The sequence below is a fragment of the Manihot esculenta genome, chromosome 2 (genome assembly GCF_001659605.2).
Source record: "Manihot esculenta cultivar AM560-2 chromosome 2, M.esculenta_v8, whole genome shotgun sequence".
Lineage (NCBI taxonomy): Eukaryota > Viridiplantae > Streptophyta > Magnoliopsida > Malpighiales > Euphorbiaceae > Manihot > Manihot esculenta.
This window is the reverse complement of record NC_035162.2, coordinates 29,088,132-29,111,991: the sequence shown is the minus strand read 5'-3', so window position 1 is coordinate 29,111,991 and position 23,860 is coordinate 29,088,132. Positions and strand designations below refer to the sequence as shown.

Below are 23,860 nucleotides of genomic sequence, written 5' to 3'. Positions count from 1 at the left end.
TTTATTACACAATCACCCATTGCACACGTATCCTTCAGCTTAGACATGTAGAGTTTCTACTTGATTTAAAGTAAAAGATTTGCCAAGTTGCCCTATTAGACATATTTCTAAATTTATTTCATGCTATTGTTCATTTTTCACCTGAGCCTCCTAAACATGTACAAATTTCTAAGTTTAATCAACACACATTGCAAATAAGAATTCACTAGGTATTTAATAAGCATTATAAATTAATGTTTATGATCAACTTGCCCTAAAGTCTTTAATAGTGAGGTATTTTCATACCAAATTATAAAACAACACCTAAGCATGCTAAACTATGTTCCTATCATGTAAAATTACTTTTAAATTACCGAGTGAATTCCTAAATTGCTATTTCTAGTTTCATGCATATTTAAGGTGACAAAGACATTTAAATCATATATAGAAAGAGAAGAGAGGAGAATAAAATTAAATAATCTCAAATACCATAAAAAAAAGGAGAAAAGAATTAATTATTTCTAAAATAATTAAAATAAAACTTAAATAACTAAACTAATTCTAAACTATTATAAAGCTTTATACCCATCATCCAGCAAATGGCTTTCAAAGCACACCTTTAGGTCTCCATTTATGTTTGGGCTTTCTCCATGGGCTCCATGGGTCCACCAAAATAAGACTTGCACAAAGAAAGGGAGAGATTTCATCCAAGTTGAATCAAAGAGGGGTGAAGTGGTCTTTTCCTCTCCAAATGCTCATTTATTAAAATTAAATTATCATAATAAAATAAAATAAAATAATAAATAATCTAAAAATAAATAAATAAAATAAAAGTTTAGAAACAAAATAAATAAAATCCAATTCTGATTAAAATTAAATAATATAGAAATAAAATAAATAAAATTCAAGTCGGATTAAAATTAAATAAAATAGAATCCTCATATGAATAAATGTCTAAAACCATCGGCCAAAGCAAGGTAGTCAAGAGAGAGTTCTAACCTCCATCTAGTTCTTTTTTAATACCAAATCACATGTCAACAACATAAAAATATGAATCAAAAATTAAAAATTAGAAGAACAATTCAAAAACAAAAAAGAATAAAATTTAGTCCTATTGAAATATCATACCTAATTTTGACAGATTCTGTTAATAAAATATAAAAAAAAAAAAAAAACAAAACAAATCAACTCAGAAAAATATGATATCTTATGGAGACATTCTAAAAACATGAATAAATGAATAGAAAAAGAATCACCTAAAAAAGACTTATAAAATATGAGTTATGGCCATTGCAAGAAGGCTATTTTAGAATATTAAGCAGAGTGATAAGGTTTAGTTTGATCACAAAATGTGTATATTGATAAGTGTACAGCTGTGTGATATTATCTTTATAATAGATTATATTTGCTGATATCTTTATTTAAGGAGAGTCATTTGTGAATAGAAATACAAGTTTAAACCCCAACTAATCTCCCTGTGTTCATATGGTATATGAGCATTAAAAATAAAAAGTTTTTATCCAATCCAGTTTCCGTCTTTTCATTTTTCATTTTACGTCTCTTTTCGAGAATGGCATCCTCTTTCAATACTTCTAATACTGTTCATTCATCTGCCAAGACTCTGATTTCTTTTACTTCATCTCAATTTCCATTGAAACTTACATCTCAAAATTATCCTACTTGGCATGCACAAGTAGTTCCTGTCTTGCGTGGTCATAATCTGATTGGTTATGTTGACTATTGGCTCCTTCTCCGGTTATTCGTCAAGAAGGAAAGGATGGTTCAAATGAAGGTGTGGATGTTCCAAATAGCGATTATGAATTTTAGGTATGTCAAGATCAGTTAATATTGACTGCCATCATAGCTTCTACAAGTTTTTCTGCTATGCATGTTGTCTCTTCTGCGCAGACTTCAGCCGATGCTTGGGAAAGAATTTAGACTTCTTTTGCAAACAAATCTACAATGAGACTTCTTTCTCTTCATGAGAAGCTTTCTAATCTAAAGCGAGAAACAAGGTTTGTATCTGAGCATTTGCAAACTACTAAGAATGTGTCTGAGGACATGCTTTAGCTGGAAGTCCTGTGTCCCCTGTTGATCTTGTGATTCATGTTCTGAATGGAATTGGGAGCAATTTTAAAGAAATTGCAGCAGCAGTTCGTGCAAGAGATTCCATAATTTTGTTCGAAGAGCTTAAGGATAAACTTCTGTCTCATGAACTGTATCTTAAATGTTCAGAAGCTTCTGTTGATTCAGTTTCAATTACTGCAAATAATGTTCGGAAAGGGACTTCTAATCGAAGGAGTGATAATCAAGGGTTTCGGTCTTCCAGTGATCAAAACTTTTGTATCACAATCTGCTTCTAAACTAACGGTTGGTGGATCGACGATTTAGTGCCAAATCTATGAAAGATCGGGTCATAGTACTCATTAATGCTTTCATGCTAAAGACTACTTTAGAAATAATTTTCCTCAACCTCGTGCAAATCATATAAGTTCTAATACTTTACAAGACAACAGCTGGGTACTTGATACAGGAGCTTCTCACCATGTGACAAATGACTTGCAAAATCTCTCTTTGTATGCTCCATATGATGGCCTTGATGAATTGCACTTAACTGACGGTTCAAGTTTGCGTATCACACATGTTGGTTCACATGTTCTTTCTTTTCCATTAAAATCATGTTCACTTCAGAATGTTTTGTGTGTTCCTAAGTCACAAGAAAATCTTATCAAGGGGGAGATAATGTGTCAATTAAATTTTTTTATGATTGTTTTCTTGTGAAGGATCTATCTATGGGGAAGATAATCACAAGGGGGCAAATTAAGAATTCATTATATCGTCTCTCATCCTTGTCAAGGATTTGCTCTGCTTTGTCTCGTCCAACAGCCTGTCTTAGTATTCGTGCTTCGTCGTTGTTTTGGCATCAACGTTTGGGTCATCCTGCCTCAAAAATTTCTAAATTTGTTTTGTCTAAGTTTAAGTTACCTGTTTCATCTGATGAAGTTTTTAATTGCAATTCATGTTGTTGTAATAAGAGTCATAGACTCGCTTTTGGTACATCATCATTGAAAAGTACTTGTCCTTTTTAGAATTATTGTATTCAGATTTATGGAGACTTGCTCCTGTTGAATCTATTGATGGTTTTAAGTATTATTTGATATTTATGGACCATTTTACAAAGTACATATGGTTTATCCATTGACAGCAAAGTCGGATGTTTCTTTTATTTTTCCAGCATTCCAAAAACTTGTTGAAAATAAATTTTCTTCAAAAACTACTTCAGTTTATACTGATGGGAGAGGGGAATTTACTGCTTTGAAATCCATATTTTGAGCTAGTGGTATCACTCATCTTCAAACTCCTCTCCATACCCCACAGCATAATGGAACTGTTGAAAGATGACATAGACATTTAGTTGAAACAGGGCTTACTCTCCTTCACATGCATTTTTACCTCCAAAATTTTGGTCATATGCTTTCCAAGCAGCAATCTATTTATTTAATCGGTTGCCGACTCAAATTCTAAATTATTCTTCACCATTCTTTCAGCTTTTTAAGCAGCAACCAAATTATTCTAGTTTACAAGTTTTCGGTTGTTTGTGCTATTCATGTCTTTGACCTTATACCAAAACTAAATTTGATGAGAAGTTGAAACCTTGTATTTTTCTTGGGTATTCATTATGAGAGAGTGCTTATCTATATTTTGATTATGTTACAGGTCGGGTTTATGTTTTTCTTCATGTCGTTTTTGTTGAAAATCAATTTCCTGGTCAAAGTCAAATGTTCCAAGTTCAGAGTAATTCTAATTCTTGGTACAATTATCAATCAAGTTCTGATGAAGCTCCCTTAGCAATAGTCCCATTTTATCCATCTCTTTTGAGTATAAATCCTTCAAATTCTGCTGTTGTGTCTTCTTCCATTGAGTCATTTATTGTTTCTCAGTCAGTCGACAATAGGTCCACAATTCCAGTCGGAACTAGGTCTGCCCTTCCAATCGTGTCTTCTGAATCGTTGCTTTCTCCTATACCAGAATCGTCCATTCAACCTCCTCCTCTATTAGAGTCTTTGTCTGCAACTTCTAGTGCAGTTGTGCGTACTCATCCTATGCACACAAGGTCACAGAATAACATTTTCAAGCCTAAAATACTTCATACACTTACAAAGCATCCTTTACCTCCTTCCATTGAACCTTCACCTCCTTCCATTGAACCTTCATGTGTGACACAGGCCTTGAATGTTCCTGAATGGTGGTCAGCCATGTCTGCTGAATATAATGCTTTAATTACTAATGGTACTTGGCTTTTGGTTCCTCCATATAGTAGTCAGAATTTGATTCGTTGCAAGTGGGTTTTTCAAGTCAAGAAGAATCCAGATGGTTCACTTGCTAAATATAAAGTGCGACTCGTTGCAAAAGGATATAGTCAAAGACCAGGAGTTGATTGTGGGGATACGTTTAGTCCTGTTTTGAAACCTGCCACTATTCGTATTGTCCTTACAGTTGCAGTTAAAAATAGGTGGGACATTTTGTCAATTGGACGTCAATAATGCCTTTTTGCATGGACCCTTACAGGAAGAAGTTTTTATGAAGCAACCTCCTGGGTTTATTGATTCGGCTAGACTGAAGTATGTTTGTAAGCTTGTAAAGGCTTTATATGGTCTTTGTCAGGCACTAAGGGCTTGGTACCAAACTTTGCGGGATTGTGCATTGCAATTTGGTTTTATTCAATCTAAATGTGATCATTCACTGTTTATATTTCGCAAAGCTAATGTGGCTTGCTTCTTTTTGGTATATGTTGATAATTTACTTCTTACAAGGAGTTGTAAATTATTCATAAATTCATTTATTGGTGAGTTTGCAGCCCGATTTTTCTTAAAAGAATTGCAACCTTTGAATTTGTTCTTGGGTATTGATATACATCCATGCAAAGATGGCCTATTCTTGCCACAGCATCACTATATTCATAAATTGTTAGTGACTACCAAAATTGACGGTACGAAACCGGTGAGTACTCCATTTGCTACAACAACTAAATTGATTAAAAATGTATCATTAGATTCAGTTGCTGAAGCTCCAGAGTTTCGAAAGCTTGTTGGTGCCTTGCAATATCTCACTTGGACCCACCCTGATATTTGTTTCTCTATTAATAAATTATCTCAATTCATGCAAAGTCCAACGACAGCTCATTGGGATGCGTTGAAAAGGCTGCTTTGCTATCTGAAGTCAACCATTGATCATGGTATATTAGTTACTCCACAATCTTCAGTAAATTTTCATGTATTTTCAGATGCAGATTGGACGGGTGATCCTTCAGATAGATTTTCTACGACTGGGTTTATATTGTATATTGGTTCGATTCCTATTTTCTAATCTTATAGAAAATAAAAGTCAGTTGCTAGGTCTTCTACGGAAGCCGAATACAGAGCAGTAGCATCTGCAGCATCTGAAATAATATGGGTGAGGTCTTTGTTTTTTGAGCTTGGGTATTCGAGACCCTCAACTTTATATCCTATGCTTTTTTATGATAATGTTTCGATAACGTATGCTTGTCAAAATCCTGTGTATCACTCGAGGATGAAACATATTGAGATTGACATACATTTTGTGCTCGACTTGGTGCAAAAGAAGAAGTTACGCATAGCACATGTATCATCTAAAGACCAGTTAGCGTATCTTTTAACCAAACCTCTATCAAGCAGATGTTTGTTTCGAACAGATTCAAGATTGGTGTTCGAAGTGGTACCCCAATCCTGCGGGGGAGTATTAAGCAGAGTGATAAAGTTTAGTTTGATCATAAAATGTGTATATTGATAAATGTACAGCTGTGTAATATTATCTTTATAACAGATTGTATTTGCTGATATCTCTATTTAAGGAGAGTCATTTGTGAATAGAAACACAAGTTTAAACCCCCAACTAATCTCTCTGCGTTCATATAGAATATGTTAAATTCTGGACACTAATTTTGCATATAAAATGACTCTATATTAGAGAGTTGAATGTTAAAAACTCAAAGAATAAGAAATTTAGTTCACACCCCAAATTTGATTTGTCTCAAGAATTACCTAATTTGATTATTAAAAGGTCCAGGTTCATATTATAGAAGTCGCAACAATGACGGAGAATGATATATAGTAACCTAATTACTTTGATAATCTTTGAAAAATCATATTTTAATCAAGAAAAATCAAATAATACAAATAATATATAAAGATCATAATGAATTTCATATAGAATTCAATAAAAATATTTAGGGAGAGTAAATCCCTTCTAATTAAAATGTTAAATCCGAATAGAAGCAAAAGTTTCACACAACATGCATAGAATTTGTATTACTCTCAAAATTTTCATCAAGAATAATATAAGAGCCCAACACATCAAGTTTAATTAAAGATCATGCAAATAAATTATTTTTATACCATGAATTAATTAATAACAACAAAAAAAATTACCTTGTATGATGAAAGAAATCAAAAATAAAAAAATAAAAGATTAAAAAAAAAAAAAAAAACTGTGGAAGGGTGGCAATGCTTGGAGTTGAAGGAGGTTCTGGATTTTCTTTCTTGAATGCAAAAAAGAAATTTGAGAGGCTAGACCGATTAGCCGCTCTAGTTGAGAGAATATAGGTGTTGATTAAATGTCTTTAACGTTAGAAAGCGATGAACATAAGGAATTGTTGTAAATTTGGAGTTTGTATGGAGAAAGGAGGAATAGGCGCCCCTCCCCCTTCTGATTTTGTTTTGATTGGCTTGATTTTCATTCAATTAAACTCTTAACCATATTCTGAAAAAAGCCCCTCTTAATGGCAATAAATTACAAAATTACCACCATAATGTAATATTTTGACCGAATTGAGTCACGAAGCTCACTCTTGAAGCTCACTCCTTTTTCGATAGCTCCTTATTTTAGATAAGTCCACCCTTCTTAAGGCCCAAATAGTTCTTAGATCCCATAAGATCTTTTTAAAAAAAATAAAAAGACCATTTTATCCATTTCTTTAATTTTAAATTTTTTTTTATTTTTCAACTTTTTAATTTTTATCTATTTTATGATCACACCTTAAAACTCTAAACTATAATATGATTCCGTCATAAGTCTCATTGTTTCAAATGTGCATATGGTACAAATCGAGGAGTATATGTATACATATATATTAACCTTATTATGGCACTGAAAACGAGTTGAATAAGCTTTAGTGAAATTTACGTTGTCAGCATCAAAAATCCAAGTCACGTCCAATTGCTAAAAAAGTAAACAAGAGTACAAAGTATGTATCATGCACCAAAGAGATATCAAAACAAGTGAGATGACAAGCTTTCATTCTTCAAAGATCAGCATGACTACAAGAAGACAGAACAGTAATGGAATTCTTTTTTTTTCTCTTTTCCAGTATTTGGGAACGAAGTATACATTTTAACAGATAAATTCTGGTATTATCCTGCTGCATGCCTGATTCATACAAAACCATTAACCAAAAAATGCTATATAAAGGGCAATTTCCTTAAACTCTTAGTCTAATATAAAGAAGTACTAATCTCAGAATACCCAGGATATATCAAGACAGCTCGTCAGCAACATCTTCATTGCTGAATTTCACCTACTAATATCGATCTAGGGTGAATGAATTTATAAAAACGAGGTTTACGCATGAAGATCCTTATTCGAATTCCATACAGTAGCTTTTTGAACAATACCATCAGCTAAAATTCCACTTCCATTTTCCACACCAACTAAAGGATCAGATTCACTTTCCTTGACCTAAAACCATGAAAAATGAAAGCATGAAATGTATGAAAAGAGAATATAAATTATAGGAACAGAGATAAGCACGCAACTCAACTCAAACTCAGCAAAAAAAAAAAATAACAAAACTATGTAGATAGGAAGAGAGAGAATGTAATTTACCAAAAAGTAAGTTATTTATGTACATACAAGAAGAGAGAATGTAATTTACCTCGGGCAATTTTGTTGATGCTTCACTGGCCTTCTGCTGATTCTCAACAGTGCAGTAATATGAATATAGTAACATCCCAATTACTGCAATAAGAATCCCGAAAATGTTGCGCCAGCTAAAAGGATCTCGAAGTAGAACATAACCAAAGGCCAAAACTAGACATGTTTTTAGATGCCCCAGGACCTGATAGGTGACGGGAGATGTTTTCCCAATTACAAGAAAAGTGCTGAAGTTGACAGAGACAGATATCAGGCAGGAGAGAACTATGAACAACTGAAACCACATAATGCATAAATCAGAATACTGGAAGCATGATATTACAGAGAAGGCCGCTCAGGGGGGTCAGGAATCTTAAGTTCTTACCAGAACTTGAGGGGTGTACTTGAAAGCAAAAACATTTTGATTAGTCAGCAGACCATCTAGAAATGGACCAATGATGAATAAAGTTAACGCCTGGTAGGGGCAAGACTGATATAGAAGTTGGGTGGAAGAGACTTTGAACTTCTTCTGGATACTATTGGTCATCTGAAATTAATTGGTCAAGATTTTACGTCTTCATAAGGAACAGAATAATGAGGGAGAGGGAGTTGGGGGGGAGGGGGGGATGGGAGGGGGAAGAGAGAGAGAGAAAAAAAAAGCCCACTAACAAACAAACAAACCAACCAACCAATCTTACTATGCATGCGTGACAAGCTGGCATACAGAATAACCACGTCTATATTTTTTGCTCTTTTTTTTTTCCGTTAATCATGACTTGTAAAAATGAATGGAACAAGTAATGAATAGCAGGTGATACAAGTGCTTCAGTGAGGATACAATTTGAGCAATGCAGGTTGTCACAACTGCAAGTAGAGATAAGACAGAACCAAGGACATTAAGTTGAAGATCAGTCACAGTTGCGATTCCAACACCCACAAGAAGGATCGCCAACGACAGCTGGATATTCCGACTGCAATGGTGCAAGTATGATCACATAAATGCAATAAGATAAACAACTTCGACAAAAATAGCTAAATAAAAATTGAATCCTATATCCTCAATTGACCAACAATACTGTATGGCATCATGGTAAATAATATGATCTTAAAAGTAGAAGACTTATATTAACTTGAACATGTTTTGCAGCCAAAAAATTTTTGAAAATCTAATAAAGAAGTGAAGATGACGCAAAAGCATGAAGGTATCTGATAGGAAGGCCCAAAGTTAGACAGGTAACATTTCCAGGCTCTTTAAGGTCTACTCAAGGAGACCCAAGGGCAAAGGCAAGGGAAGAGGAATAATTGAGCTGCGGTTGCAGAAAAGTAGGAGAGGGTGGACACCTGTCAAGAAACAGTTATCGCGGAATGTTCTTCGACAGCATATAAGGAAATGATTGGGAGAAAGGCATGAAAATTGTCAGAATCTCAAAAGGGAGAAGAATTTGCGGCTGAGTAGCGTCTCATCTTCCTGGGGGCCTGTGTGCCTTGTTTTCTTTACTCTAGTGTGGCTACTGGTTACTTCAGTAGTGTATTTTCCTTATTGTTTTGTTGGTATTTTACTTTAAAGCTGTAATCAGAGTTCTATTTTCTCACTCTTTCAATTGTAATATTAGCTGGTTGCATTCCTACCCTCCATTATTTCATTTTATTTTATGCTTCTTATAAAAAACTCTTCCCCTCACTCTATGAAATTGGTCCGACCTGCCAGATCCCATACGTGCCAAAGACAAGGATGGAGGGGAGTTACGATGTTAGAAGAGGAGGTTTTGTCTATTCGACTGGGACAAGAACAGATGTGTGTGGACAAAGAACAAAGATTTAGTCAATTGGAGAATCTCATTGCTATGATGTTGAAAGGAAAAGGAACTGCAGAAGTTGGGGATTCATCTGCCCAAACCTCCACTACAAGGATGACAAGGAAACCATTACTTATCGAGCAACCTACTTTAACGAGTAAGAAGATTGAAACGCCAAATTTCGATGGGACAAACCCGATAGGGTGGATATGATATGAGCACGAAAATGACATTATTTTTCAACAACAAGATGTGCATTGAAGTATTCACTCTTCAAAAATTTAATATGGGAACCTCTAAATCATAACAAATCAAGTTCACATCGCTTAATTCAAGTTTTATGAGATGAGAACTATATTTAAAAAGCATGGGAGAATAAGAAAATAAGCAACACACTTTTCAACACATGTGGACGCGCAACACAATTTCAAATCGCGTAATGCATGTATGGCCGAATTGCACTTAATCCAATTTTATTATTTTGGTATTTTAGTATATTATGGGATTTGTTTTAAATTAATTTGGCCTAAATTAGAATGCAAATTCGTGCAGCCCATTTAGAAAGGAGATTAATCTCAAATAATTTAGGAAAATGATCTTTAATGTAATCTAGATTTTACTATTTGACTAGATATTCTTCTTATATTGTAATTACAACTTCCTACACTAAAATTAGGATTTGGAGGCTATAAAAACACTCTTGAGGTGGCAGTCACAAATTTCATATACAATGAATAAAGATAATGTTATGAACAATATTTAATTCTTCTCCATTATTTAGCAACTTATCAAGTTTCAACCTTATGGCATTTAATATAGATTTCCTCTATGCTTAGTTAATTTATCAAGAATTGTATAGTATAGCAACCTTCACTCCATAATCTTCGTTTCTAATCACATTAGTTGGTTAGGAGTGTAGTAGAGCAATCTTCTGGAAGATATCTTAGCATCATTCTTTGTCAAGTTGTATGACGGGATTTTAAACATGTTGGTCTTGAGTTCCGCATCAGGATAGCTCATATTGAGCAATATTTTGAGATTCAAAATATCTCAAAGGAACTTAAGATATTGTTGGCCTTCGTCGTCATGGAGGGAGCCCTATTGCACTTGTTGCGATGGATGCGGCAAAGGAATCCGCAATTAACCTGGGACCAACTGTGTGGAGAACTTATGTAGCGTACTATGTATTAGAAAACCCATACGAACACCTTGTTGCTCTGAAACAATTAGGAACAGTAGCATATTGCATAGATGAGTTTTTGGCTCAAGAATCCCTATTTCCTGATGTTACTAACATGCAATGTTTGGGATTTTTCTTGAATGGGTTAAGGGAGGATATTTGACTAAGATTGCATTCTCATAAAATAACAGATTTGTAAAAACGATTAAACTTGCTAGAGAAATAAAGAGGCAGAGATCCTTTTCATGCAGGGGAAGACCAAGCAGTAGATGTTGTAAGGTATGAAGATGAAAGAGGTCTTTCATGGGCTAGGACAAAAGTCAGTAGTTTCACAAACCCATAACGTTGTTTATGGGCCATGCAAATTCATAAAAGGCTGGACCCCCACCTAAACCAACTCAAAACATCACCCACTTGAACCAAAAGACCTTAACCTTGCCATCCAACCAAACCAGAAACCCAAACCCACAAAGTCGCCAAAGAGGATTGTTGCAGTACTCTCATCAAGAACACTAAGAGCAGAGAGCAAAAGGCTTGTGTTTCAAATGTAAACAACCATACTCCCTATTGCATGAGTGCCCTAATCAATCCTTAATAACCTTAACTGGGGATGAAGATGAGTATGTGAATAAGAATGGTGTATTGGCTAAAATGGAAGAGGACGAAGAACCAAGTTTGAGTGCTGGGCTGGATGAAGCTCATTTCTCTAGAATGGAGATACCGCTAAACTTAGTAGGTTGTAGGAGGCATCAAAGATCAGAAAACCATGAAATTTTTCAGCAATATTGTAGCGCAAAATATCATGGTACTTGTCGACAGCGAGGCCAGCCATAATTTTCTATCCACCCAGCTGGTACAATGGCTTCAGCTACCTGTGATTGCAACACCATCTTTCAAAGTGAAGTTGGGAGATGGATACAAGATTCCTTCGGCATGAATAAGCAAAGAACTTTAACGGAAATTATCTGAATTTTCAATACTTGCAGATTACTATGTATTTCCTTTGGGAGGTGTGGATGTTATTTTGGAGTGGCTTAGTTGGAGACACTGGGTGATGTCCAAGCAAATTAGCAGAAGTTGTCTATGAAATTTAAAGTAGGAGAGAAATAGGTGCAACTACAAGGGAATTCTTCCTTAGGCAGAACTTTAGAATCCATAAGAGCAGTGTTACTAAGGCAAGAGGCACCACTAAGACAATAGGGTCCCCTATCGCTTTAGGCGAAAGACAAGGCAACACCTTTATGAAAAATGCACCAAAGCCAAAAAAATGTATATATATATATTGTTGACCAATGTAGAGGATACTTATAATTATGCTTGATTATAGAGATTTTATTTTCTATTTTTATTGTAAATATTCCTAATGAGGTGTGTTATAAATATTCCTAATTAGGTTAATTCTTTGTATATAAATAGCCAAATCTTATAAAAATCAATTCAATTGGAATAAACACAAAAAATTCCTCCCAAAATTTTTCATCTCGTGCCTTTTTTGGAGATAATACATATGTCAACTAGAAAATCATACAGTGGTATAGACAATTGGGACATCCATCCTTTTATGTTTGAAAAAAACTTTATCCCGACTTATTTTCCAATACTTGATTTGATTCTTTATTTTGTAATACTTGCACGTATACTAAGTATATAAGAACCTCTTATCCCTCAAGTAACAATAGGAGTACAATCCCTTTTGTGACTTATCCATTTAATGTTTGGAGACCTACTCAAAATATCTCACCGTCTGGTAATCGTTGGTTTGTTGCTTTTATTAATTGTTACACTCGCATGACTTGGATTTATTTGATAAATATAAAAAGTAAAGTGTTTTCTTGCTTTCAATCTTTTCACGAGATGGTTTGTACTCAATTTGATGCTAAGATAAAAGTTTTAAGAATTGATAACGGCACAGAATACATGAATAGTCATTTTTCTGCCTACCTGGAGTCTAATGGAATACTACATTAAACCAATTGTCCTTACACTAGTGTCCAAAATAGTGTTGCTGAAAGGAAAAATAGAAACCTATTGGAAGTAGCCAGATCTCTTCCTTTCACCATGAATCTTCTAAAAAACTACTGGAAAAATGCAGTATTTACCGCAGCTTATCTCATTAATAGAGTGCCTCTCAAAGTTTTTGCCTTCAAAAGGCATTTAGAGGTGCTACAAGTGAAAAATGCTTTATACTGTTCTACCAAAATTGTTTAGATGCATGTGTTTTGTTCATACTAAGACGTGGAAAACTAGATCCAAGAGTTCTTAAATGCATGTTTGTTGGGTACTCTCCTACACAGAAGGATTACAAGTGCTACCACCCTCCATCTAGAAAATACTTTGTCAGTATGGATGTTACGTTTAGAGAGATTAAACCTTACTTCAACACTACTCCATCACCTCTTCATGGGAAGGACAATGAAAGAGAAGAGATGGTTCTTAGTCCTATAACTATAGAGCATTTTACTCAAAATGCGACTACTATACAGAGAGAGACTATTGGTGACCAGATTGAGCATTTGGATAAATCATATTTAAGAAGATACTCAAGAAGAGTAAAACAGAAGCAAAAAAAGTCATTGTACAGCCTGCTCAATGTCATGAATCTTCCTCTTCTCCATCTAGTGAGTCATCCCTAAACCTTGAGCCCATTAATGATCCAAATTGACCAATTACTCAAAGAAAATGAGTTGGACCTTACACAAACCACTATTTCTAACTTCCTCTCTTATGATTCTTTGTCTCCATCCTATAGAGTTTTTGCCTTGTCTATTTCCTCTGTCTATCTTACAGGATTGAAAGAAAACTCTCAAAGATTCTAATTGGAGAGGAGCAATGATTGAAAAAATGGAAGCCTTAGCTAAAAATGCGACTTGAGAGTTAGTGTCTCTTCCCCCTTCAAAAAAAACTAGTTGGCTACAAATGGGTATTCACTATGAAACACAAAACAGATAGATCAATTGAAAGATTCAAGGCCAGACTAGTTGCAAAGTGATACACCCAAGCCTATAGAGTAGATTACCAGGAGACATTTGCCCCCTGTTGCCAAAATGAACTTAATCAGAGTATTGCTAACTTACGCTGCCAATCCAATCTTAATTGAGACCTATAGCAATTTGATGTGAAAAATACATTCCTCCACAGAGAGTTAGAAAAAGAAATGTGTATGAAAATCCCTCTTGAATTTGCTAATGAAAAAACATAAAAAAAAAATATGTATGCAGACTAAAGAAGGCTTTGTATGGGTTGAAGCGATCACCCAGAACTTGGTTTGATCGATTCAATAGATTTATGATTTCTTTTAGCTATCAACAGACCAATGCTGACCATGCTCTATTTATTAGACATCACAAGGATAAGATTACTTTTCTCATAATCTATATTAATGACATAGTAATGACAAGGGATGACACTGAAGAGATGACTCGGCTGAAAAATCTTTCGGTTCAGGAGTTCAAAATTAAATATCTGGAAAAAATTTCAATCTTTTTGTGAATTGAAGTTGCCAGATCAAAAAAGAAAATCTTTATTTATCAGATGAAATACATTATGAATGTATATTAGGCTAAAAATCAACAGAAACACCCATTGAAAGTAATCATAAGCTATATGCAGAAATTGGTAAATCAGTGTATATTGACAAATATCAGAGGTTGATAGGTAGACTGATTTATCTTTCGGATATTTGACCAGACATAACATATGCAGTCAATGCATGATCCTCGTGAGCCTCATATGCATGTTGTTTTTCATATTTTGCGATACTTTAAGTCTACTCCTGAAAAAAGTCTCTTATTCTCTAAACACGGTCATCTCCGCACACACGCATTCATAGATGGAGATTGGACCGGATCCCTTAATGATAGGAGGTCGACTACGGGTTACTGTACACTTGTCGGAGGAAATCTATCACTTGGAGAAGCAAAAAGCAAAATGTTGTTACTTGTTATAAGTTATAGAAAGTAAATATGTTAATATAGGAAGTAAATAGTAATAGATGGGTCAGTTGCTTAATCTTAGGGATTGTATAATCATAGGCTTGATTTTCCTTCCTGTTTAGATATTGTCTCTCATGTATAAATAGATTGTAATCTCTATTGTGAGACAATAACAAAATATTATATTTCTACATAGTATCAGAGCCTTTCTCGCAGAGATTTATTTTTTTCTCTCTCTCTCTCTCTCGTCAAGTTTTATATATTTTTTTTTTTTGAGACTTAGGGTTCTGTTCATTTGGATTACCCATATAGGGTAACATTTGGATCTCACTGTCGTTAGAGTCGCCACACTGTCCCCTTGTCAGATCTGAAGTTTGTTTGCCGTTTGGGTGTTGGGTGGAGGTGTTTTAGGTACTATTCATATTCGGGTACTGTTCATTGGTACTGTTCACGCCGGGTACTGTTTTCTGATTCTATGTTTCTTTTGTTGCTATCGTTTTGGGTTGGTTGTCCTTATGGCTGAAGTTAAAACCATCACCGTAACTGATGTGATTCCTATGATGACTAAAATCACGGAACACAAATTGAATGGATCTTCCGATCAGGGAATTTTGATATCTGTAGATGAGTATGCACGATTCATCCAATACCAGGCATCTCTAAAATTCTCTAATTCCTCCTCTATCACTGCAATTGCCGAGTCAGGTAACTCTACTGCATGTCTTGTGTCTTCATCCTCCAAATGGGTTATTGATTCTGGTGCTACCGATCATATGTCAGGTAATTCTACCCTTTTGTCCAATCTTGAGTCTCATACATCGCCTTCTTATGTTACTCTTGCTGATGGCACTAAATCTTCTGTCATGGGTTCTGGTCATGTCAACTTAACTCCTCTTTCTGTATCCTCTGTGTTATGTCTCCCTAAGTTCGCATTTAATTTGCTTTCCGTGAGTAAACTCACTCGTGCATTAAATTGTTGTCTCATTCTTTCCTGATCACTGTGTTCTTCAGGATCTTTCGACGAAGCAGATTATTGGTAGAGGGAGTGAGTCAGAGGGTCTTCACGTCTTGGATCAGCAACTATCTCGACCTCCTCGATCTCTGGTATGCTGCACGCGTTTAACACCTTTTGATGTTCATTGTCGTTTGGGGCATCCTTCTCTCTTGGTTTTGAAGAAGTTATATCCACAGTTTCATTCTTTGTCTATTCTAGATTGTGAGTCTTGTCAATTTGCCAAACATCATCGTTTGCCTACATTGTCTCGATTCAATAAACGGGCTTCGTCCCCCTTTGAGTTAGTCCATTCAAATGTTTGGGATCCTTATCCTGTTGTGTCTAAGTCTGGCTTTAAGTATTTTGTTACTTTTGTTGATGATTTCTCTCGTACTACTTGGTTATTTTTAATGAAGTCGTTCATAATTATTTTCTATTTTTTGAGCATTTTATGCTGAAATCCAAACCCAATTCAATACTTCCATCCGTATATTGCAAAGTGATAATGCTAAAGAGTATCTCTCTGGGGAATTTCAATCTTATTTGTTACAAAAAGGGATTCTTTATCATTCCTCTTGTGTTGCCACTCCCTCACAAAATGGAGTTGCTGAAAGAAAAAATCGACATCTTCTTTAAGTAGCCAGAGCCCTCTTATTCCAAATGAAGGTACCTAAATGTTTTTGGGCTGATGCTGTATCCACTGCTTGTTTTTTATCAATCGCATGCCTTCCTCCATCCTTCATGGTGATATCCCTTATAACATTTTGTTTCCCACTAAATCTTTGTTTCCTATTGAGCCACGTATCTTTGATTGTACTTGTTTTATTCGTGATGTTCGTCCACAGGTTACTAAATTGGATCCCAAATCACTCAAATGTATCTTCCTTGGCTACTCTCGACGTCAGAAATGGTATCGTTGTTTTTCTCCTGATTTGAATCGGTATCTTGTGTCTGCGGATGTAACATTCTTTGAGTCCACTCCGTTTTTTCCGCCATCATCTGTTTATAACACCCAGGAGGAAGAAGATGACCTCTTGTTATACACTGTTCGCTCTCTGTCTCCTCAGACTACTCCTACACCTTTCGCTCATGTGTCAGGTCGCCCTCCCATCTTTCATGTGTATTCCAGACGCTTAGAGGACTCTGACTCCGTTCCGCTATCCGCTTCTTCGTCGACCGATCCTGCTCCCACTGATCCTTCACTGTCTGATTTGGATTTGCCCATTGCTCTTCGCAAAGGTAAACGTACTTGCACTTATCCTATTTCATCTTGTGTCTCTTATGATCAATTATCTTCCTCTTCTCGTTGTTTTGTCACTGCTTTACCGGTCCTGCTCCCACTGATCCTTCACTGTCTGATTTGGATTTGCCCATTGCTCTTCGCAAAGGTAAACGTACTTGCACTTATCCTATTTCATCTTGTGTCTCTTATGATCAATTATCCTCCTCTTCTCGTTGTTTTGTCACTGCTTTAGATTCTATTTCAATTCCCAAAACTGTTATTGAGGCTTTGTCCCATCCTGATTGGCGTGCTGCAATGGAAGAGGAAATGATGGCCCTTGACACTAATGGTACTTGGGAGTTGATGTCCTTGCCCCTAGGAAAGCGGGCTATTGGGAGCAAATGGGTATTTGCAGTGAAAGTAAACCCTGATGGATCTATTGCTCGCCTCAAGGCCCGTTTAGTGGCCAAAGGTTATGCACAAACTTATGGAGTTGACTATTCTGATACATTCTCCCCAGTTGCCAAGCTCGCATCTGTCCGATTGTTTATTTCATTGGCGGCTACTCATGATTGGCCTTTGCATCAATTGGATATTAAAAATGCTTTTCTTCATGGTGATCTTCAGGAGGAGGTTTATATTGAGCAACCACCCAGTTTTGTTGCTCAGGGGGAGTCAGGTAAGGTTTGTAAACTTCAAAAATCCCTTTATGGCTTGAAACAGAGTCCTCGGGCATGGTTTGGCAGGTTTAGTGAGGTGGTCCAACAGTTTGGAATGAAGATGAGTAAGTGTGATCACTCAGTGTTTTATAGAAATTCTGATAGTGGAGTAATTCTGCTTGTAGTATATGTGGATGATATCGTTATCACAGAAAGTGACATTGTTGGCATCACATCCCTAAAAGAATTTCTTAAAACACAGTTTCATTCAAAGGATTTGGGTTCCTTGAAATATTTTTTGGGAATCAAAGTTATGCAGTGTAAGAAAGGCATCTTCTTATCTCAAAGAAAATATGTTCTTGATTTGTTGGCAGAAACAAGAAAATTGGGTGCTAAGCCTTGTAGTGCCCCAATGACCCCTAACCTTCAACTTACCACATAAGACAGTGAGCCATTTACAGATCCTGGAAGGTATAGAAGATTAGTTGGCAAGCTGAATTATTTGACGGTGACTCGTCCTGATATTGCATATTCAGTTAGTGTGGTAAGTCAGCTTATATCTTCTACTGTTGCCCAGTGGGATGCTTAGGGACAGATTCTTTGTTACCTTAAAGGGGCCCCAGGGCGAGGCCTATTCTATAGTAACCATAGGCACTCAAATATTGAATGTTTTTCTGATGCTGATTGGGCAGGCTCGAAAGTTGATAGGAGGTCAACTACTGGGTATTGTGTTTTTGTGGGAGGTAACTTGGTCTCATGGAAAAGTAAGAAGCAAAATGTGGTCTCCCATTCTAGTGCTGAATCTGAATATCGAGCCATGGCACAAGCCGTTTGTGAAATCTTGTAGGTACGTCAACTGTTGGAAGAAGTTGGGTTCACAAATTCGGTGCCTACTAAGTTGTGGTGTGATAATCAAGCAGCTATCCACATTGCCTCCAACCCAGTATTTCACGAGAGGACTAAACACATCGAGATTGATTGTCATTTTATTCGTGAAAAAGTCCAACAAAAGATAATATCAATAGGACATATTCGAACTGGAGAACAATTAGAAGATATTTTCACTAAAGCTCTGAATGAGACTCGAGTTGATTATATATGTAACAAGTTGGGCATGATTAACATTTATGATCCAACTTGAGGGAGAGTGTTATAAGTTATAGAAAGTAAATATGTTAATATAGGAAGTAAATAGTGATAGAAGGGTCAGTTGCTTAATCTTAGGGATTGTATAATCATAGGCTTGATTTCCCTTCCTGTTTAGATACTGTCTCTCATGTATAAATAGATTGTAATCTCTATTGTGAGACAATAATAAAATATTATATTTCTACATTACTCAATCAAGTGCTGAAACTAAGTATAGAGAAATGGGACAAACCTTATAGGTTGATTCTTTATTGTAAATATTCCTAAGGAGGTTTACTGTAAATATTCCTAATTAGGTTGATTCTCTGTGTATAAATAGTCAAACCTTATAAAGGTCAATTCAATTGGAATATACACACAAAACTCCTCCCAAAATTCTTCACATATACACACATCAATGGATATCCATATTCAAAGGAAAAAAAAATTATTTGCAATAATATAAGAGAAATAAATCAATAATGCATTACCCATTTAATCAACAACAAATCAATAATACAAATCTATAATATATATATATATAAAAAAGCCATCTAAAATTAATAAAAAAAATAAATTATAATTTTGAAATTCTAAATTAAAAACAATAGAACGATACCCATTTAAAATAAACAAGAAAGCAATTTATGATTTCTAAAATTATTTAACTATAAACAATAAAATAACATAAATACATAAAGTAATTAACTAAAATTGCAAGAACAAAAAAAAAAAAAAAAAGAGATGTCACTTATTTAGAGAAAGGATAGAAGAAAATGAATTTATGGAAGATGAAGAGATGAAGAGAAAAGGAGAAGGATGGGCAAGACCAATCTTGGTGCGACCTTAAAAATACGGGCATGTTCAAAAAGATAAAATTGAGAAATTAGTATAAAAAATGTAATCATTGGGATAATTCAACTAAGCACCAACCCTTTGTTAAGTCCAGTTATTTTGGTTAAAAAGAAGGACGGGAGTAGGAGATTTTGCATAGCTTATCACTAGCTAAACCAAGCTATTGTTACTAATAAATACCCTATACTGTTATACATGAGTTATTGGACGAGTTATACAAGTAGAATACTTTTCTAAGCTGGATTTAAAATCGACATACAAATAGAATACTTCTCTATTGCTTCTTTTTTTTCTTTCCCTGAATTTTCTTTTCCTTTTCAGAAATTTCTACCTTTTCTTTTCCTTCTGATCTTGCTTTATTTCTTCTTCTTCTTGGCAAAACCCTGTTTCTGAACTCCCTTTTCCCCTCTGGAATCTCTTAATTAAATTCTTGAATCAAATTCTTTCTTTTTCTATTGTTTTCTGGTTTTCTTCTATTTCTTTAAAACCTCATTTCCAACATATGAAAGACCGTTTCCTGGAATTCTTGAAAATTATGTTCTTCCTCTAGAAACCAGAATCTGAAATATAATCAGGTCACCAAACAAGGAAATACAACCTCAGAAAAAAGACAAATTGTTGAGTTTTTTCACACATTTAAAGAGAAGCATACAAAAGACAATGAAATGCTGCAAATGGGATCAAAGATTTGAAAATTTGGGTGCGGAAATGCAACCTCAATTACGCACTTCAATTATAGATGCCAAGATCCTTGACGTCAAAAGAGGAAAACAAAAGCTGGAGGTAGATATGGGCTTCATGTATTTGATGGAGAAGAGGAAGAGGTTGATATTGTTGGTGATGAAGAGCATAATGATAATATTGCTGAAGCCTCCAGAAAAGTGCATGGTAAGGGTCTGCAGATGAAGAAAATCTGGTTTCTCAGGGCAAGCAGAAAGGTTGCTCTAGGGTTGCTAGTAACTTTGACTAAGGGTCACTACCAGCTGCACATACCTTCAAGCAATGTGGTCTCTATTTTTCGTATTTTCCTTTTAAGATTGACAACCATTTCAAACCTCTAAAAAACCAAACTAGAGTCAACTCCAAATAGCTGTGGGTGTACAAGATTGAACTAACCACAGAAACTGACACCATACTAATACTAATATATTCATCATGTCAAGTACAGTCAGAAGCACATGACAAACCTGAATCTCTTCCTGAAGAAAAGTGTCTCCAAAAGAACTGTACATGGGATTATTGCCAATTTTGTCATCTGACAACAAGATCATAGATAAATGTCAGAACATGATACTCCCAAAAATTTTAAACAATATTTTCTTTTTTCTGGAGTTTCCTGAAAACATCGTTTACTGGATAAAAATATTTAAAGACACTGCAAAAGTCAACCAACCCTGTTTATTCTTCTTGGTTAATAAATAACCATCAGTAATTTGGAAAGGTTAAAGAGCCATCCAAACTCATTTAGACTAGAATCAAATATCATGAAATATTTTTATGATTTCACTAAATTCAAGCACTATGTTTCCCGAACAAACACTGAAAATGCTATTCTTTCCAAGTCTTCTACATCAAGATGCAGTCATCACACAAAATTAAAACCAAATTACATAAAAGAAAGAAAAAATCGATTGAAAGATGCTAGTAATTGTGCTAGTTGAGAAAGAAAACTCTGAACCATATTAAGAACCTAACCTGGTAGAAGCCAACAGAATTGAAACCCAAGCTAAGATTCAAAAGCCCAATGGATATGCCATTTAATATGCCAAATCCCATTACAGCTCTTGCATCAAAAGGCTTGTGTTCGAACAATTTCATCCATAATGCCACATGAAGAGAACAGAATGTGACCAGTAGATGCCAGCTCGTCAATGTTGTGGCTGTAGCCCCCAATAACGCCCGTAATATCAATAAGAAAGAAAAAAAAAAGATAAAGAAATCAGAAAAACAAAAGGCTAAGGGATAAAAATAAAAGGTTATTCAAATTAAACATGTGCATGAAAAAAATTAATAGCTGCCTGCTTCCTTCTTCCATGATAAAATAATATTTTATTCATGGCATCAACTCGTTTCCTCTAACTACCATCAACTTCGGCCTGTAATTGCATGCAAAATTCAGGATAGAGCAACAGCGAAGGAATAGACGCCCATTCATAACCAAAGTTTTGGAATCTAGTATATGTACTTTTTTTTCTTTTTCGACAATTACACCCACTTAGAACATATTAGCATGGGATCAAAATTAATTATGCTCTGATAATCATCAGCCTACACAAAGAACAGACACGGATAGGCAAATAAAAGAAAAAATCCAAGTTGCTTTTCTTTTCCACAAAATATAACATATAGCACTGGTAGCATTCATATTTGGGCAACAAAAAAGGGGGTTTAATGAATCAATGCAGGATTTAAGATGGACCAAAATTACAGAGCAATAACAGCAGTATTCTACCAAATTAGTGGAAATAAAATCATATTAGATCTAAAAATAACTAAGCAAAAACAAACAAAAAAGAATTACAGAGCATGTCAATTGATCTTAAACCCAAAACCTGCTTTACAAATGAACTGATCTCATCGGAATAATCTCAAGAAAACGCAAATAAAGAAAAATAAAATCAAACGCATCTGGTGGAAAGTAATACAATTACTAATGAAAACTACTCACCAAAAGTGAAACCGAGAGTACTAATGAGAGCCTTGTTGCATATCACAATCGAAACCGACGATACAACTGACAAGCTCAAAGCCCCAACAGTCCCCAGCTGGAACCTCTGGCTCTCACTCATCTTCACTTTCTGTCTCTCTCTTCCTATCTCGCCCTCTCTCTCTCTCTCTCTCTCTCTCTCTCTCTCTCCGACGCTACTCCCTCCTATTACTTCCTCCTCGATCCAGATCTACCAATCCCCAATTCCAACATTATACGAAAGAAATGAAAAGGGAAGATCCCACGAGTATCAGATTGTTGGAGATAGAAATCTGTACCAAATTCAGGTCATGAGGTGACTGGACTCTGGATGGATTTTTTTTTTTTTTTTTTTCCCCTACGCTGGACGGATTAATAAGAAGAGAAAGAAAGAGAGAGAGAGAGAATAAGAGAAAAATTTTAGAAGCAAAGGAATTAATGTTTTATAACTTTTGGTTACCTTATAATTTTACTTGACACAAATAAATTTAATTCAAATTTTTTTATAAATTAAATATTTATGCTTTTAATAAGAGTTAAATAAATTCAGATAAATATAATATTATTTTTTAATAATAATATATTATTTTTTAATAATAATATATTATTTTTTAATGTAATAAAATTTATTTTTTATAATTTTAAAAATAATTTACTATTTTTATGTTTCTTAATTTTGATGTTAATTAAAATATTAAATTTCTTATATCTTAAATAATAAAAATAATATTTTATAATTAATAAAATAATATTATATTATGTCAAAATTTATTTGATCCTTATTAAAAATATAGAATTTAATCAATAAAAAAATTTAATTTAATTTATTTAACCTTCAAATAAAAATATAAAGCTTTAATTTAGATTTATTTCTAAATTAATATGAAAAAAGAATGCTTTTGATATTTTTATATAACTAGTTTTTTATATCTGTTATTATTTTATATATAATTTTAATATATAATATAATATCGTTTCAAAAAAATATATATAATATAATATTTCAATACTATATTAAACATGTATCGTATTGTTTTAATATCAAATACTTGTAATTTAAATAAAATAAAAATCAGGAATATTTGTTCTATTTTACTAAAGTTTTATAAAGAATAATCGCTAAACCAGGAATTAAAACACAAATCACATGTCTTTGCTGTCGAATAAGATAGGCAAAATAAACATTTTCATCACAAAAGATTATAAGGAGATAAAAGAGACTCGAGTAAAGTCTCTATTACATCAAAACCTTCAGAAATCTATTAGCAGAAACTCTATTTCATTCTATGGGAAGACATTGTTTGAAAGGCCATGCGAAGAACTGCCTCTCCAACTACCTTTCTAGCTTTGTCCTCAGAATCAATCTTGCATAATCCAATCCCTCTCCTTAAGATCACAATACTAAAAAGGCATTATTGTAATATCCGGCTAGACCCCGGCATCGGAATTCCAACTTTCCGGCGGAATCTCCGCTGGAATCCGGAAATCTCGGATGTCGAA

The 23,860-nt window shown here is 34.6% G+C and overlaps 1 protein-coding gene across 4 annotated transcripts; it reads right to left on the bottom strand.

The window, feature by feature from the left end:
- Positions 1-7,266: 7,266 nt before the first annotated feature.
- On the bottom strand, positions 7,267-22,769 carry LOC110609403 (UDP-xylose transporter 3). 4 transcript variants are annotated; one of them, XM_021748958.2, is made up of 7 exons: positions 22,343-22,768; positions 21,370-21,573; positions 20,862-20,929; positions 8,747-8,879; positions 8,294-8,455; positions 7,931-8,203; positions 7,267-7,734 (listed from the first exon to the last, which is right to left on the bottom strand). In XM_021748958.2, the coding sequence occupies exons 2-7, from the start codon at positions 21,490-21,492 to the stop codon at positions 7,618-7,620; spliced, it is 876 nt and encodes a 291-aa protein (XP_021604650.1). In that variant the 5' UTR covers positions 21,493-21,573; positions 22,343-22,768; the 3' UTR covers positions 7,267-7,617. The 4 variants fall into 4 exon arrangements, with proteins under 4 accessions (XP_021604650.1, XP_021604649.1, XP_043807489.1 ...); XM_021748957.2 differs by having other exon boundaries at positions 21,370-21,554; positions 22,343-22,767; XM_043951554.1 differs by having other exon boundaries at positions 21,370-21,582; positions 22,343-22,476.
- Between the last annotated feature and the right edge of the window lie 1,091 nt (positions 22,770-23,860).